This window comes from Odocoileus virginianus, chromosome 17 (genome assembly GCF_023699985.2).
Source record: "Odocoileus virginianus isolate 20LAN1187 ecotype Illinois chromosome 17, Ovbor_1.2, whole genome shotgun sequence".
Taxonomy (NCBI): Eukaryota; Metazoa; Chordata; class Mammalia; order Artiodactyla; family Cervidae; genus Odocoileus; species Odocoileus virginianus.
The window spans coordinates 14407308-14425720 of record NC_069690.1 but is presented as its reverse complement, the minus strand read 5'-3'; the positions used below and the strand labels follow the sequence as shown (position 1 = coordinate 14425720).

Here is an 18413-nt window from a genome sequence, read left to right as displayed (position 1 = left end):
ACTCGGGGTAAGTTACTCACCCACTCCCCCTTCTCCCAGCCCCAGCCTAAGCGTGGCAGCCAGGTGGGCAGCCTTGGGACCCCGGGCTGACCCTCTGCCTCTTCTTCCTGCTTTGTCCCAGGGTGAAGGCCAAGAAGGGCGTGACCCTTCTAGGAACCAAGTCACGGAGTGGCCAATGGCACGTGACCTCGGAGCTGCTGACTGGGGCCAAGCATTCAACAGCCACCGTGGATGTGTCCTGGGCCCAGGGCACACCGCTGCCCCCCTGGTGAGCCAGGGGGCTCCTCTGTCCAGCTCTTTGCAGGACGCCACGGGGGAGCGGGAGGGGAAGTCTTGATGGAGGAGGCCAAGCCGGCAGAAGGCCTGGGGCTTAGTTTCTGGGGACTCCCCAGGCTGGGGAAGGCTCAGAGGGCCCCGGGGCAGGCCGTCAACGAGGGATAGAGTCCCCAGCAAGGGTTTCGAAGCTCCGGAGCTGCTCCCAGCCCTTCCTCCTGGGCTCTCGTCCCTTCCCCCACCATTCAGGGAGGGCCAGGGGCCCCTGGAGATTCTGCAGCTGGACTTTGAGATGGAGAATTTCACCAGCCAGTCAGTCAAGCGCAGGATCATGTGGCACATTGACTACCGGGGCCATGGAGCCCTGCCGGACCTGGAGCGGGCCGTGACCGAGCTGACAGTCATCCAGCGGGACGTGCAGGCCATCCTGCCCCTGGCCATGGTGAGTTGCCCTCGCAGAAGGCAAGCAAGCTCTGTGCCCGGTGCTGGAGTGGGACAGCAGCTGCTGAGGGGCGCGGAGGTGAGAGACGTCACCGTGGGGGGCTTCCTGGAGGAGGTGATCATACAGTGGAGCTTTGAAGGGCTCATGGAGGAAGAACTCACACAGTCAGAGAAGATGATGAGGGTGCTCTAGGCAGGGGATTGTGTGCACAAATGTGCAGTGATGGGAAAGGGAATAGTTTGTTCCAAGAAGCAATGGGTTTTAGGGAGAGTGCACTGGAATGATTGTCTGGGACCAGCCCAGGGGCATCTGGAATGGCCAGGAGGACGTGGAGCCAGCCCAGGGGCATGTGGAAGAACCAGGCAAATGTGCTGGATGTTATTCTGAGTTTGGATGAGTATCGAAGACGTTGAAAAGATGGTGCGGGATTGGGGAAGCATTGTTTTCTGGCAGCAGAGTGGGGTAGACCCCGAAGGCACCCATGGGAGTCCACGGGAGCAGAGCATCAGAGAAGACACATGAGGCTGGGTGGATGCATCTGTCTGTGCCTGTGTACCGGTGTCCTTCCAAGAGGACATGCCTCTGCGGGGTGGGGGCAACCAGGAGCTGGGGGCTTTGGCTGGTGGTCCTGGGAGAGTGGAGGATCTCAGGCAACTCACAGAGGTCGCCCTCCTCTCCTCCCTGCAGGACACAGAGATCATCAACACAGCCATTCTAACGGGCCGGACAGTGGCCATCCCTGTCAAGGTCATCGCCATCGAGGTGACTGGCCTTGTTCTAGATGTCTCTGCCCTGGTGGAATGCGAATCTGATAATGAGGACATCATCAAGGTGGGCTTCCTGGAGGTGGGGGCCCCTGGGAAAAAGACCTCAGACCTTCAGGGGGAGTAGGACACCAACCGAGAGGGGAATTCACATCTCAAACAGGTTCCCTTGGTAGACAAGAGGAGGGAAGTGGTAGGGAATGGGGGAGAGAGCATCCCATGTTCAGTCTGAGCAAGGGGAGGTCCTAGAAGAGACCTTCCGGCAGGCCAACGGGAGAAGGCAGCATTGACAACTTGAATTCAGTCCCCAAGTCATTACGGAGCCCTGCTGTCTGGCAAACATTAGGTAAGGCAATAAGGGAGGAGGGCTTGGGGGTACTCAGAGACAGGCCCTAAACCTGGGGGCTGGTGAATAGATGGAGATCCAGCCCAGGGTGGAAGCCTCCAGAAGAACATGAGTTAGGGGATTTCCCTGGTGGTCCATTGGTTACAAATCCACTTTGCAGTGCCGGGGATGTGGGTTTGATCCCTGGTTGGGGAACTAGGATCCCATGTGCCGTGGGGCAACTATGCCCATGAATAGTAACTAGAGAAGCCTGCACACAGCAACTAAGACTCGATGTGGATAAATAAATAAATAAATAAATAAATACTAAAAATATTTAATAACATTGTTAAACGTTTATTTAAATTATTTTATTTTATTTATTTTATAAATTTTATATTTTATTTTATAATAAACTTATTTTTAATATAATAATATGATAATAAAATAATATAATAATTTATTTTATAAATGAATTTATTTATAAATTTATTTTCTTTTTCTATTATTTAAATATTAAATTTAATAGTATTAAAAATAAATAAATATTTAAAATATTATAAAAATTAAGAAGAAGCAGCTCATGAGTTAGGCCAGGAGTGAAGGTCGTATGAGAGGACCCACTCTGGGAACACCCACTGCAATCCCTCCAACTCCCAAAGACCTGTCCCTGAGCTCCTCCCCAGAGACCCCCTCTGGGCCGAACACCCTCCATGGAGTGAAGGCCATCCCTCCCAGTTTGCCACCTCCCCCCGGAAGGCCTTCGGATTTCCCCTGGCTTTAGACAGCAGTCATGGGTGAGATGTGGGGAGAAGGCAGTGGAGTGGGCAGTGATGCAAGAGGCATCCAGCTCTGGTACCTGGCATGGGCGAGCTGCTTGCCATGGCAGCCTCCAGCTGGTGTCAAAATCAAATGATCAGACAGCAGGATCTGTCTCTGTTCCTGTAAATCCTTCAGCAGGGGCACCGGGGATATGAATTTCCTTCTCCCTCCCTGAGAATGTGTGCTCTCTCTCTCCACGCTCTGTACTAGATCCCTCCAGGAATGGGGGTGCCCGAGGCGCACCTCCTCCTTCCCCCGCATTCAGGAATAACATCCCCAGAGTGAGCCAGAGCAGATGGCTGGGTACCACACCCCCACAGCCTCCTGAGGACTCGAAGCCTTGCCCAGGCCCATGGGGCTGTCCACTGCTGGCAGGCTGGGATGGGGAGAAGTGGGCTGCCCCCCACCCAGCCCCTTCCTCTGCCAGCCAGACTCCCCCAGCCTCACCCCAGAGTGGACCAGAAGGGTCACCGTGGCTTAGACACCAAAGGGAATTAGCAAAGATTCTAAATGGAATTAGTTTCCAATCTCAGCGAAATATGCCCAGGTTCTTTCTGGAGTTTGCCAACATTCTAAATGGGATCTGCCAGCCTTCAGCTGGAATTCTCTGCCTTCCAAAGTGGGAAATGAGCATTTCTGGCAGGGTCGCCATCCCACGCCCCTCCACCCACCCCCGCACCCAGGTGATTAAGAAAGCTTGAAGGAGCTTGGGACCTCAGGGGCTCCTCTCCACAGATGAGCCGCTGTCTCAGCCCCCTCCCCACCCCCACTGGAGCCTTCGGGGTGGCATCAGCCTACAGGCTACCTGATCCACCCTCCTCCAAACTCAGGGATGGGCACCCCGGGTGTGCACTGGTAGAGGCACCTAAATGCGTTGCACGCAGGACTCTCTCCAGGCGTGCCAGGTGTATGCATGGGCACTTCCACATACACCAATTGCATCTACCCTGAAGTACTGGCACGGACACCTCGGTGAGAGGGCACAGCTGTCCGCCAAGATGTGTTCAGCGAGCATATGCACACCCAGGGAACCTCTAAGAATGCAAGGTGGTGTCCCGGTGGGCATGCATTTGCAAAAAATCCCCTCCCATTGGTGGCAGTCATCCATCTATCTGTGCTTAGGGTTCTCTGGTCCTGAAATTCCCGCTCTCTTTCCCTCACCTCCACCTCTGGCTGGAACCACCCCCTTCCTGAAATTAACGAGCTGGCCCATCTGCCCGGAGCCTCGGGGCCAGAGGCACCTTGGAGGAGCTGTGGGCCTGCCCTTCCGCCACCCTCTCCTCCATGACTTCCTCCCCACCCAGTCACACCCCAGTGTCCTGCTCAGGACAGGTCACGCCTCTGTCTTGTGGAGGACTCTGCCCGGCAGACACCTGCTCCAGAGCCCAGGCGGTCATGCTGGAGGGGAGCCAGTGCAGGGGACCCTCAGCTTGCAGACTTGGTGTGGCCTGGCCCATCAGAAGCAGCCCCTTTCAAAGGAATGGCACATTGACTTCTTGCCAGGGAGCAAAAAACTCCCACAGGAGCCACTAAGAGATGATCTCTGGAGACAGTGAAAGCTGACACCTCCTCCCAGAGGAATTAAATTAGGAGCCTTCTCCCACCCGCCCCGCCCCTTCAGCCTCCTGTGACTGGCACTTTCTCTGTCCAATGGGCTCCTGGCTGACTTTCCAGGTTAGAATGAAGTCCCTCCCCTGCGCTGCCCCTCAGGATGACCTGTAGGGCAAAATAGGTCAACCAGGTTCTCTCCCCACGCCCCACCCCCAGGTATCCAGCAGCTGTGACTATGTGTTTGTCAGCGGAAAGGAATCCCGCGGGTCCATGAACGCCAGGGTCACCTTCCGCTACGACGTCCTCAACGCCCCCCTGGAAATGACTGTCTGGGTGCCCAAGCTGCCCCTGCACATCGAGCTCTCGGATGCCCGCCTCAGCCAAGTGAAGGGCTGGAGGGTTCCTATCCTTCCCGACCGGAGGTACGGCCCCGCCACACACCACAGATGTTGGGGAGACTCATCTGCATGTGTGTGTTAAGACCCTAGGTGTACAGAGTCTGCAGGTCGGTTATGCAATCAACAAACTTTTATGGAGCAGCTACTGTGTGCCAGGCCCTGATGGGGGGAGGGGGTCAGTGTGGCCAGAGCCTGAGCCAGCCAAGCTCTGGGTCCATCAGGGAAGCCATCATATATATGCTGCTGAGCAGTGGATGGGGGAAGCCCTGAGTGTAAAGAGTCAAGTGGCACCAAGCAAAAATCCATCTCTTCCTCCAGGAGAAATCAAAGCAGGCTTCCTGGAGGAGGTGACTCTGGAGCTAAGTTTTAAAGGATAAGTGAAAAAGGAGTTGGCCCGGTAGCAGTCAAGGAGCAGACAGAATGGAGTAGAAACACCAACACAGGCACACCCACAACTGTGCATGCATGCCCCAGCCCGGGCACAGTAGGGGCACACTTGTGAGTACATCAGCCAGGTACACAGTGACTTTACACTAGGCCCCCTCACTGGGATCCAGGCTCACACACCTGGATATGTGCGCATCTGTGGGGCAGGCCCATGGGTACTCAGCATGCTCACTCACCCACTCATCGCTGCTGGAGAGAAAAGCCAGCAGGGGAGAGAAGAGAGGCAGGATGGCAAGGCAGCTTAGCACGGGAGCGGTGGGGCTGGGGAGAGACGCGGGTGGTACAGTGAGAGTTGGGCTCAGCTCAATTCTGCAGAGATTTGGAAAAGCAAGGCGGTGTCGACCAGAGCCTCTCAAACTTGCACATGAATTACCTGAGGACACTGTTAAAATGCAGATTCTGATTCTGTGAACCTGGGAAGTGGCTTGTAAGTCTGCATTTCAGGTCAGCTTCTGGGTGATGCTGAAACTGCTTTGAGTAGTGAGGACCCTAACCCTATAAAGTTTGAACACTGGCCACCTGGGTCTCATAACTAGTTAGCATGCCAGACTCTCATTCGTTATCAGAATTAACCAGAATTCTGAAGCCAGATGGCCTGGATTGAAATTCTGACGGTGCCATTTGCTAACTGGGCAACCTGAGGCTACTGTGCCTCAGTTTCCTCATCTCTGAAATGGGCACATTAACACTTAACTCAGAGGACCACTGTGAGGATTAAATTAGTTAACATAAGTTAAAGAACCCTCTATGTGAATGAATATTCCAGTGGTTTGATCCTTCTGAAGCACTAGCCACACCTTCTCTCTCTCCAAAGCCTGCTTTCCTGGCTGAACCTGCTGATTTTCACATTTGGCAATCTGGAGAGTTTGAGAATTTCCCCAGTTGTCAAGTCTGGGTTCCCTTTTGTTTGCCAGTTCCTCCCTCCCTTTATCCCTCTCCTCTTGCATTTCGCTGTGAGCAGTCAGAGGAAGCCAGGACACACCTCCCACATGCCGCTTGGAAATCTCATCAGCTAAACATCCAAATTCTGCCTGCCACACAGCTGTTGGACACGAGGCAGCTAAGCCTGCTGGCGCTTGAGCAAGGATTGCCTTTGCTCCAATTTAGAGCTGAGCCCAGGCCCCAGCACGTGCCCAGTGCTGAGAAAGAGGCAGTATTTGCTGATATTTGATGCCAGCTAGTCACAGGTGTGGATTCAGCCAAGCAGGGGTGGAGAGGGAGCTGGAGTGGATGGGGAGGGTCAAGAAGATACCCATCTAGGAGAGCAAAGCCTGGGGCTCTGGGCTTCAAGCTTGGCAGAGACAGAAGGGATGAGCCCAGGCTTCCACGCACGGAAGCAGGGGAGGGGCCGGCGGGGCAACGGAGAGAGTGGGACGTGTGCGGGTCCAAGCCGAGGTGGGGAGCCCTGAACTCTGGCCTCTCCCACCCAGGTCAGCCCGGGAGAGCGAGGATGAGGATGAGGAGGAGGAGCGGCCCCAGAGCGCGAGTCGTGGCTGCACCCTGCAGTACCAGCACGCCACCCTGCAGGTTTTCACCCAGTTCCACACGACGTCATCGGAGGGCACTGACCAGGTGGTCACCATGCTGGGCCCGGATTGGCTGGTGGAGGTCACCGACCTGGTCAGTGACTTCATGCGGGTGGGTGACCCCCGCGTGGCACGCATGGTAGACAGCAGCACGCTGGCTGGGCTGGAGCCGGGCACCACTCCCTTCAAGGTAGGCATGGGGCAGGGAGTGTGCCATGACACAGACATCCCCAAGACAGGATTTCTGGGGCCTCAGCCTCAGGGAGTAACCTCAGATGACCCCCGAGACACACTTGCTTCCCCACCTGCCCTTTTGCTGGAAATTCCATCATCGAAGGTCAAGGTCAACTTCACCTTGGTGAAGGTTCTCTCTCCCAGGCTCATCAACCTCGCATGGCTCAATGTGGTCCCTGAGTAGATGGGGATGGGGAGCGGGGGGCGGGAGGAAGGGCTTAGCCAACCCAGAGGCCAGAAAACGAAATCATGGAGATCTAGGAACTCAACTTTGACCTTCCTCCTTGATAACTGGGTGCCTGGGCAGATATCATCCACCTAAAGGATTATAAATAGTGACCCATGGGCTGAAATATGCTTGTAGACATACTTGGTTTATAAACCAATGGATCCACCATTTAAAAATTGGGAGGTTTCCCTCTTTTTTTTTTAAATATAAATTTCTGATTTTACAAAGTATGAATCTGGCAACACTGGGTCTGCATTCCGACCTGCAGTCATCAGCTGGAGTCAGTACTGATGCCTTTTTGACATGGGCACGAATTCTCCCATTTGCCCCAGTTCCCACCAGTCCCTTTTGTCTCCCTGACATCAAGGCTGACCACCAACTGCTATTTACCACTGTGGGGGCAGGGGGGAGGGCTGTTGCTTTCTTTAAAACTCAACCCACCCCTCTCATCTGTGCTCCTGTGAGTCCTTGACCCTCACTTTACCTCTGGACCCTCCTCCTGGTTGCAGATTCCTCCCTGGTTGGGGATCTGGGGGGGCGGTCCCGCTTTCTTGGCTCTCACCCACTTTCACCCCACCCTGCTGCAGGTGGTGTCCCCCCTGACGGAGTCCGTTCTCGGGGAGACGCTGCTGACGGTGACGGAGGAGAAGGTCAGCATCACACAGCTGCAGGCCCAGGTGGTGGCCAGCCTCGCCCTCTCCCTGCGACCCAGCCCTGGGAGCAGCCACACCATCCTGGCCACTGCCGCCGCCCAGCAGACCCTCAGCTTCCTCAAGCAGGTAACCGAATGCCCAACTGGCCAGCCTCGGGGCTTGGAGTGTGGAAGGAGAACCTGCAGGTTCTGGCTGTGGGTCCCCCAGATTAGGGCTCTGATAATGGAAGATCCGTTTACTCTTCATGCCCGGCAAGCCTGCCCCACCCCACCCCCTGCCATCTGCATAAGAGTCTAGCCAAGGTCCTGCTTCCTGCACCTGCTGCCACTAGGCGTTCCAGTGGAGGGTTCCCTCCTGGATTCTCAGAGGGCCCATTAACTTTTCCTCCACCCCCAGGAATTACCCTCCCCCATCTCTGGACTGCCCCTCCCTGCCGCAACTACAGCTCCCCCTCCCCACAGATACACCAGGACACTGGCCGTGGGACTAAGGTGAAAAGTTACATGTGGGGTCACAGGGAGGGCGAAGATGGGTCTTGAGCACCAAGCCAGAAGTCAGGACTCAGGAGTTCTCTGCTTCAACTTGCTTTGTGACCCCAGGCCAGTGGCTTGTCTCTGGGCCCTGCTTTTTCATCCACAAGGAGGTCGGTTCTCAGGAGATTTAAGACACAGAGGACAAGGCTGAGGTTGAGTATGTTGTGTTCTCGATGTCCACGTGTCTGCTGGGGGTGATCCCAAAGTCAGGCATGGAGATGGGGTGTGGCTTCTAGAGCAGGAAGGAGTATTCGTGTTAGACCCAAGGTGGGATTTACCATCAGCTCATCCAGGGGAGAAGGGTGAAGTGCGTGAGGATATTCTCAGGGAAGCACAAGTCTATAAACTTCTATGTACCCTCTCCACCACCTCCAAAGAAGAACTCCCATGCAGATAATGGTTCCAAGCACTGGTCACTAGCCAGGCTCTGTTCCAGCGCTGGGAATACAGCAGGGAGCCAGAGCACCTTGGCCCCACCCTCAGGGAGCTCAGGATCTAGCAGGGAAGCCAGCCCTAAGAGTTCTCTGACTCCTGTCCTCTCCTGCTCCTCCACCTCCAGGAAGCCCTCCTGAGCCTCTGGCTCTCCTACAGCGATGGCACCACGGCCCCACTCTCGCTCTACAGCCCCCGGGACTACGGGCTGCTGGTGAGCAGTCTGGACGAGCGCGTGGCCACGGTGACCCAGGACCGGGCCTTTCCACTGGTGGTGGCGGAAGCCGAGGGGGCCGGGGAGCTGCTCCGCGCGGAGCTCACCATCGCCGAGAGCTGCCAGAAGACCAAGCGCAAGAGTGTGCTGGCCACGACCCCCGTGGGCCTGCGGGTGCACTTTGGGCGAGACGAGGAGGACCCCACCTACGACTACCCGGGCCCCAGCCAGCCAGGGCCCGGCGGGGGCGAGGACGAGGCCCGGGGAGCTGGCCCGCCGGGCACGGCGGGACCCCGACCTGAGGCCGCGGGCCCTGGCACTGTCAGCCCAGCTGTGCCACCCACGGAAGACTTCCTGCCGCTGCCCACCGGCTTCCTGCAGATGCCCCGGGGGCTGACGGACCTGGAGATTGGCATGTACGCGCTGCTGGGCGTCTTCTGCCTGGCCATCCTCGTCTTCCTCATCAACTGCATCGTCTTTGTGCTGCGCTACCGGCACAAGCGCATCCCTCCCGAGGGCCAGACCAGCATGGACCACTCTCACCACTGGGTGTTCCTGGGCAACGGGCAGCCGCTGCGGGTGCAGGGGGAGCTGTCGCCGCCCGCCAGCAACCCGATGGAGACCGTGCCCGCCTGCTGCCACGGTGATCACCACAGCAGCGGCAGCTCGCAGACCAGCGTCCAGAGTCAGGTGCACGGGCGGGGCGACGGCTCCTCGGGCGGCTCGGCCCGGGACCAGGCCGAGGACCCCGCCAGCTCGCCCACCTCCAAGCGCAAGCGGGTCAAGTTCACCACCTTCACCACGCTGCCCTCGGAGGAGCTGGCCTATGACTCGGTGCCCGCCGGCGAAGAGGACGAGGAAGACGAAGAGGACCTGGGCTGGGGCTGCCCGGATGTGACAGGCACCACGCGGCCCGCCCCGCCCCCTGACCTGCACAATTACATGCGCAGAATCAAAGAGATTGCGTAGAGGTGGGGTCCCGACTCCCCCCGCCCCATCAGGGCAGGGTGGGCTCTGTGTGAGTCTCAGCCGGGACGCTGCTCACATGTGATGTGGGCCGGCGCGAGTGGATTTTATAGTCCGGCCCCTGCAGCTTTGCTCCTCCGGGGTGGGGAGGGCCGCCCCCTGCACCACGGTGGTCCTTCCTCCCCGCCTCACCCTCACCCTCCTCTGCCCCCAAAGGTGGAGGCGCCTTCCTCCTGGAGCTGGCTACGAGGAAAGCAATCCCAACCTTCCTTCTCCCCTTTCCAACCCTCCTCCCGTCTTAGACAGCCCCCCTGCCCCAAGTGGGGGGCATGGAAGTCAAGCTTGGGCCGAGGGCCCCGCCCCCCTTGTCTCCTGCTTCCCCCATGTAGGGGGGCGGCGGGGGCGCGGTTCTGGGGGGAGCCTTGTGTTACAAGCTGCACAAAGACTTTTCTCAAACCATATTCAGGGATTTCTGTCCTGCAGGGTGGGGAGGCAGCGGCTGCCTGCCCTGCCAAGGATCTTGCTGTGGATAAAACATCTGGGGGGAGCAGGGAATGTTTGTAGCATCTGCTGGCTTCCGGGTGCCCCCCCGCCAGTCCCTCCCTAAGATCTGGGAGCTGACTCTATAGAGAAGGCTGGGGTCAAGCCAGGCCCCTCTCTGAGATCTCAGGACTCCATCCTCTGCCCCCAAGGGCTGTGGGCAGGCCCTCAGGGGGAGGAGTCGTGGGTCCACCCCAGAGCACTGTGGTCTGGGCGCCCAGGAGCCCTGGGTGCCTCCCGCCCACCCCTCAGCAAGATCAACACCACGCCTTAGCCGCCCCTCCTGCTCCGCCCACCCCTCCTTCCTCTCTGCAGGGGTGGCCACCCACTCCCCCACCGGGCGGCGTCCCGTGGGAGGGGGCGAGGGCACCAGGCAACTGCTGGGAAGGACTGTGGGATGAGCAAGGCAGAGGGAGCCGCGGCTCCCCGACCCCATCCCACGGCCGCCCTTCTCTCGGGTTCTACCCACCACTGTGTCAGATTTTTCTTAAATAAACGGAGGCAACAAGACTGGGGGTGGGGCAGCAGCTCCCGGAGAACAGACAGTATGTGGTGGCTGGCTGTGTGTCCCTTCCTTGCGGTACAGGTGCGTGCACACGCGCACGTATACACACACACACACACACACACACGGAGGTCACACTAAACCATGTGAGGTGGAAACACTGCTGAGCCACCTGTGGTTCTGTGCCTCCTTCTCCGACATCCGCGTCCCTTTAGACTCCCAGGGTGCTGGAAGGATGCTCACACGGGGATGGAGGACTGGTAGACCCAGAAGTGTGCCCTCATAAAGAGATGCCTCCTCTAGGAGAGGGGTAGGGGGGCAGAAAAATAAGGAGAGCGGTGAGAGGGCTGTGTGCACAGCTGAGCTCGCTCCAGTTTCCTCCTCTGCCTTAAGTCCAGGTTTCAGAGGGTGATCCTCCTTGTCACCGTCAACCTCTCCCAGGGAAGCCTCTCTTCTCCAGGGATTGATGGGGACAATCTGGGGGTCTCTGAGTCAAAACCAGGCAGGAGAGAGCAATGGCTGTTGGGTGAGCCCCTCCCTACCCAGGGGACCACGGGCTGGCCCACACCTAGTCATGGCCTCCCTTGGCCCTACGGGACCTCTCTCTAGTGCAGGCTGCAGCCCTGGGGACCACAGGAAGCCTCGGGGGAGCAAGAGCCCAGCCAAGGTGCCCTGGCCAGCCTTCAGCACCCTGAACAGGTGGCTCCAGCTGGTTGCATCTGTCCCAGAAGGGATTGGGGGCAGGACGAGCTGTGTTGGCAACTGCCCCAAACAGCTGTTGCCCACGACCAAAGGAAGACTGCCGGCCAGGATCCTCTGCTCAATCGACGGGGCAGCCCTGGGGTTGGGGTGAGGACTGGATGAGATCATGTCTGTGAAGTGCTCTGTACAGTGCCCAGCAGCAGACAAAGCTGCGGGCACAGATCCCGGCAAGCAGAGATGGTCAGTAAACGGAGATCACCACATTCAGGTCTTCGTGTTCAGGTAACACGTGAGCCTGAAAGAAGGCTAGTTCTGCCCCAGATGTGCTGGCAGCAAAGAACAGGTGAGCCTCAGCGGCAGGGATGCAGGGAGCTGCCGGAAAGCCATGTAGGGCAGAACCATAGCTGGGCTGGGCGTGAAGGTGCCACTGGAGTGTCCAGGACATCAGGTACCCGCTGTTCCAATGTGCCCTGACGGTGGCCTCCGAGAGGGTCCTAGAGGGGTGGGGAGGGGGGCTCTCTGTCAGTTTCTTTCACCCATGGTGCCCAGAATTGGCAAGTGCTCAACAAATATTTGGTAACTAAAGTCCAGACACAAGCTATGAATGGCTTTCCATTTCAATGACTTTCCATTTTTATTTCCATTAATCCCCATCCACTCTGCCACCTCACCACTTATCCACGAAGAGTTTCAGGGAGAAACAAGAGGGACACAGGTGTGCATCAAGGAAGGATGAACATCTCAGCTGGGGTGTGTCTGGTGTGGAATCTGGAATGAGGGTCCAGTTCGTTTATTTGACACATCAAGCTCCTACTGTGCGCTGGGCCCTGCCAGAGAGAGGAGGCAAAACCGTGGGCTGGTCCGCAAGGAGCCTCAGCCCCACAGGGACGATGGACACATCAGCTGACCACGGTCACCTGGGATGATTGATGATAGAGCTTTGCCCTGGGTTGGCAGGACGCAAAGAAGGGAGGGGGAGACATACTCAAACTGAGTTTGCTGGGAACAAGGCCAACGTCATTCCTGAAAGGGAGAGCAGTGGGTGTGGGGGCCCAGAGGCTGCATATGTGACACCCCTGGGGCTTTCTTTTGCAGCCTTGTCTCTGCACGTGCTTTCTCTGTGCCTGGACTGTGGGTCTTGGGTGATGGAGAAACACACAAAACATACACGCCAAGGAATGGAGGCCAGCAGGTTCAAAATGGACTGGGGAGCCAGGCTTAGACGTGAGGTTCAGATCATTTCCCTCTTGCTCTGGGTGAAGGAAGGAAGGGTTGGAGGGGCAAGGGGACCAGTTAGCAGGAGGCTGCAACAGAAAGGCAGTGGCAGCAGACAGCCGGTGGACACCGTGGCATTTGGCTCACGTGTTACCTGAACACAAAGACCTGAATGTGAAGAATTTGCCCGCTGCATCACCCCATGTGAGGATGAAGGGATGACACATGAGATGCTACTGACACCAAGATCGCCTTCCCAAACGAGCCTCAGAGAGCTGGCCGCTCCAGGGGAGCCCGCGGAAGCGATCGTCATGGTGCTTGTCTGCATCCATGCTTTCACAACCGGGGAAACGAGGACCCAGAGAGTGGGCGCGCTCGGCCGACAGTCACACAGCCACCCTAACAGCAGAGCCCGAGCCCTGCTTGCCACCCTGGCTTGTCATTTGGGTCCCTTTCTCTCCATTCATCACCCTCCCTGTTCTAAGGCGAGGACCCGGAGAAGCAATTGCCGGAAACAGCGAGTCCTGACCCACATAGGGATCAAGAGGCAGGAAGCTTGGAGGGAGCAAGACGGGACATTAAGTTAACAGCCTCTCTGGAATGGCCCGGGCGCCGAACTCTGCTTTAAAAATTTGTCTTCAACCCCAAAAACGAGTCAAGGGAGCTTGTAAAGAACAGTTATTGACAAGAGAGCCGCTCAGGGAGCACCGGGGAACCCGGCCCATGAATCAGCTTGGTGGCCAAATGAGATTTCTCAGACAGCCAACAGCCGGGGGCGGGTGAGGGCAGAGCCAGGGTGCAGAGAAAACATCCTGAGCTCTCCCCCCTCCCCCACCCCCCACACGGCCTGATCCCCTGGGGGATCACCTCCGGGGATGCACCTCCAAGTCTGTCTTCAATAAACATTAACAAGCACCTACTGTGTGCCAGGTACTATGTCCCCCCCTTAAGAGAAGGGGGAGAGACTTGGAACCAAAATGAGAGCATGGGAAATACAATACAGGGGTCAGAAAAGGAAATTCTCATTTAAACGGATAAAACTTCCTCAGACAAGTGAGAAGGACTCCTGGGGTCTGACAGTGCATTTGCTGTATGACCTTCAGCCAGGAAATGACCAGCTCTGGGCCTTTGTTTCTCCAGCTATGCAAACGTGGAAGCTGCCACTACCAGACAATGCCCACTGCTCTTTCCGCAGGGGCTCAGCACCTGTACTAAGCAAAAATCCAGTGAGATAGGAACTACTAACTCCTATTTTCTAGGGGAGGAGAGGGGTACACAGAGAAGGCAAGTAACTTGCCCAAGGCCTCCAGCTTAGAAGTAGGTTGGCAGGCTGCTACAAACCTACCGTCTTTCTGCTGCAACGTGAAGCAACTGATGATATTAACAATTGAAGGGGAGATGATGCTGGAGAGTTTGGGAGGTGGGAAGGGCCTACAAAAGGGGGAGGGTAGAGGGCCCTGTAAGAATTTGATGTGCTCGGTGATGGAAGCAGGTGGCGCCAGTGGTAAAGAATCCGCCTGTCAATGCAGGAGACCTAAGAAATGGGTGTTCAGCTCCCTGGGTTGGGAAGATCCCCTGGAAGAGGAAATGGCAACCCACTCCAGTATTCTTGCCTGGAGAATCCCATTGACAGAGGAGCCTGGTGGGCTACAGTCCATGGGGTCACAGAGAGTCAGACACGACTGAAGCGCCAGCATGTGATGGGAGCAAGGCTGTGGGACCCCCATTTAAGGTATAGATTGTGGATACTGTTGGGGGACAGATGGAACACGCTGAGCACTATGGTTCCTCTCCCATTGTTAGAGGGGACGCACTCCCTCCCCTACTGGGAGCTCGACCCCCAGCTGACCGTCACAACAGGCCGCCATCCAGCGCTCTCTTGCTCCCCCTAGGAGCAGAGAGCCAGCGGGGCTTTCCCGAGCAAGACGCTGAGCTGGGCTTGTTAGCAGAGCAGGTCGCACAGACAAGGAGGTGGGTGTGAGTTGTACCTGCCCTTCCCCTTGGGGAACTGGCGGTCCCTTCAGCCTGCGGAGCGTAAGCAAGAGACACTGGGAAGTGGAGGCCAACCCCTATGTTCCCACCCCGGGCACAGTAGCACAGTGGATGTTTATTAAATCCTTGTCAGGGATCGGTTGGAGTGCCAAGCACAGAGGAAGCAGAAGGATCAAATAGCTATCACTAACGTTTCCTGAGAGCTTACTCCATTCTTTGTTGTTGTTTTGTTGTTCAGTCACTCATTCTTATCCAGCTCTTGGCAGCCCCATGGACTGCAGGACTCCAGGCTTCCCTGTCCTTCACTGTCGCCTGGAGTTTGCTCAAACTCATGTCCATTGAGTCTGTGATGCCATCCAAACATCTCGTCCTTTGTCGTCCCTTTCTCCTCCTGCCTTTCCCAGCATCAGGGTCTTTTCTAGTGACTCAGCTTTTTACATCAGGTGGCCAAATTATTGGAGCTCCATGCAAACCACTTTATATTCATCATTCCATTGACTCTTCACAATAACCAAGCAAGGTAGGTTGCTATCATTATATTCATTTTACAGACGACAAAACTGAGGCCCAGAAGTTCTATGGCTTGTCTCACGCCGCACAGCAAACAAATAGCCGCAGAAAGATTCAAACCCAGGTTACATTGGCTCAAGCTTCCCATATTTCCTCTGCCCCACACTGCCCTCCTCTGTGGGGACCAGGAGCTCAGAGAATCATTCCGATGCAGTGTCAAGAGCACGACGCTGGGAGTCCAGCGGTTTGGTGGGAGGTCTCTCTTTGCTATTGACTGGTCGTGTGGCCATGAGTCTGGCACCGCCCATGTCTGGAACAAGAAGCCAGGACCTCAGCTAGAATCCAGAGCTTGATGGTCCCTCTAGTGCCTTCCATCGTAATGGCCCTCAGATCTGGACGTGTGAAGCCTGGAGCACCAGCCAGCCCTGCCAGTTCACCCCGTCTACCCCCCCCCCTCCTTAGAGATGCTGTGGGCAGGAGGTGGGGTAACAGCTTTGATGGCCCTCGGATCTGGATGTGTGAAGCCTGGAGCACCAGCCAGCCCTGCCAATTCGCCCCGTCTACCCCCCCCCTTAGAGATGCTGTGGGCAGGAGGTGGGATAACAGCTTTGATGGCCCTCAGATCTGGATGTGTGAAGCCTGGAGCACCAGCCAGCCCTGCCAGTTCGCCCCGTCTACCGTCCCCCCTCCTCCCCCCTTAGAGATGCTGTGGGCAGGAGGTGGGGTAACAGCTTTGATGGTCCTCAGCGGCTCTCCAAGCTTTGCCATCTCTGGCATCCTCTGCTTGATGCTGCCGCTGGCAGTTGCTTCTGTGGGTTTGGGATTTGCCAGATTGTGGGTGAAGGGTCCACAGGGATGGAGCTTGGGGGGAAGGGAATGATAACTATCCCTGTGTATGCCAGAGAGGCAGCGACTCCTGGGGCTAAGACAGAGCTTAAGCATTCAAGTTGTCAATCCCCTGCCCACAGGGAGCGCTCAGTCTGATGGAAGGGCCCCATAGTCTGTTCCATGGGAGATCCCTGTCTGATGGAAGAGGAACAAGCCCTGTGCTGTAACAGCTCCCAGTCTGAGAGGAGAGACCGACACACTTAAAGAAATGCCATCAAGCATTCAGCAAAACACAGGAACACGTGCAAACAAGCTCAAAGTAACCTACACATACACTTAGCCCACAGAGCAGAGGTCAAGTGCACGTGGAAGCTGGGAGATTTTATCCAAAAACGCAGCCTGGACGAGGCTGTAGGTGGCATTGAGGGAAGGCATTAGGAAGGGTCTACCAGATGGCTGGGAAGTCAGAAACAGACACTTGAGGATGGGGATGTGGGATGGATTTACCCTGGTAGCTGGGGGATTGAGTCTGCAGGGGCCTGGCTGAGAGGCGTGGGCAGGGGAGGTGAGGAAGGGATGCTGCCATGGGTGACCATGTGCTGCTGAGAAGGGAGCTGCTCGGGTCCCAGTCCCCTGGGTGCCCCCACCACTTGCAGTATGGCTTTGCATGAGCCTCTGGCCCTCTGCTGTGAGAGGAAGGGTCTGAACTAGATCCTGATTGAGTCCTGATGCTCTGTGCCCTTGTCTGGAGCCCAACTGTGAGCCCATCTGTCAAGTGGGTTCAAACACAGGACTCACGGTGCCTTAGCCCCTCCCTGGGGCACACAGGGGTCCTCAGGCCCGGGGGAGCTCCCGGCCCCCTGGGGCAGGCTGCTGTAGGGACCCCTGAAGATTGAGGCCAGAAGGACTTGAGCCCCAGGTCTGCTGCCGTCTTCCTGTGAACACTCAGGCAGCCCCCCGCCCAGCTCTGTTTGGGCTTCACAGAAGTACCCTCCCAACCTTCTGCAGTTCTAGAATGACTTTCTTTCTCCTCCATTGCAACAGCTCCCAACAGACCTCCTGCGATTTGTCCTGGGGCAGGGTCTCTGGGGTTGCTTCCTGCAGCTTCTCCCATTAGGAGGAGTCCAGCCAGTTAGGAGAGTTGCCTGGGAGTGCAGGTAAAATGAGCAGTGTCCTGAGAGTGGACCCCCTTGCTTCCATTCTTTAGTGAAGCCAGCAGCTGAGCCCTGGTCCTGAAATGGACTCCACCTCCACCTGCAGACCCCCAGCCCAGACAGATCCGGGAAGAGGGAGGCTGGGGGGATACCAACGGTGGGAGGTAGCAAGGGAAGGGTCTGGCATGCCTCCCCCTCTCTGCCCCTTCTGGTTTATTCTTTACTGCCACCTCGGCACAGAGTCCACCCCTCCAAGGGGCAGAGACAGTGGAGCCCAGCCCTCGCCTGATGAGATGCAATTCATCAGCACTGACAGAAGCTGAGATGCTGTTCCATGGTCTCCTCCCTCACACACACTAGCCCACGGGGTCCTCCTTCCGCAGTCTGTTTCCCACCCCATCTGGGCTCCATTCCAGATTTCACATCCCCTGTGAGATGGCTCTCCATCAAGGGAAAGGGCGGGCCCAGGGGAGGGAAGCTGGACCACAGTTAGCGCACCAAGCAGGGACCACATCTCCCAGCGAGGGAAGAGAAGGGAAGGAGGGGGAGGAAAGGACATTCCAGGAGCTGCAGTGTCTCCAGGAAATCTCCAGAGATGCCAGAGCCACGGGGCGACCCTCCACCCCAGCAAACCTGCTCCAGGAACAGGCACGACAAAGCACCAGATGCATCCAGCGATTAAAGTGCTGCCTTTGTTAGAAGACGAGGAACTGGGCTCTTGTGGGCAGCGCACCTAGAGCAGGCGTGCACACCCGCCCGACCGGCACACAGAGCACGCATCACAAGTGCAAACTATCTGAGCATCCCTGCTCATTCACACGCCCTTCAACTGCACAGATGGGAGCGTGCCCCTTACACACCCACACGCATGCACACTGGCAGCTGGAGCCCATAGCTCCAGTGCGGTGATCACCGGAGGCGAGCTTGATCACACAAAGGGGCAGGGCCCTCAGAGCCCCTCTACCCTGCCAGGAGGGCAGGCAGAGATCACAAGAGTGGGGGCCAGATCCAGAGCTGTGAGCCAAGGGTGGATGGGTGGCCCCAACAAAGAGAGGCTGGAATAAAGACAGACAGCGCTGTAGGTTCCAGTGTACCCACGGGGTGTCTGAAGACAGGGGCAGCTGCCCATCCTGTAAATAACCTACGGGGGTGGCAGTT

The 18413-nt window shown here is 57.1% G+C and overlaps 1 protein-coding gene across 1 annotated transcript in view; it reads left to right on the top strand.

The window, feature by feature from the left end:
• Positions 1 to 10894, top strand: part of TMEM132E (transmembrane protein 132E) — a 58931-nt gene extending 48037 nt beyond the window's left edge. Inside the window, exons 3-9 of the mRNA XM_070478697.1 lie at positions 122 to 268; positions 523 to 715; positions 1403 to 1546; positions 4394 to 4599; positions 6453 to 6738; positions 7599 to 7790; positions 8757 to 10894. Of these exons, the coding sequence (XP_070334798.1) occupies positions 122 to 268; positions 523 to 715; positions 1403 to 1546; positions 4394 to 4599; positions 6453 to 6738; positions 7599 to 7790; positions 8757 to 9812 (2224 nt within the window). The 3' untranslated portion in view covers positions 9813 to 10894. The remainder of the gene's footprint in view (positions 1 to 121; positions 269 to 522; positions 716 to 1402; positions 1547 to 4393; positions 4600 to 6452; positions 6739 to 7598; positions 7791 to 8756) is intronic.
• Positions 10895 to 18413: the final 7519 nt, after the last annotated feature.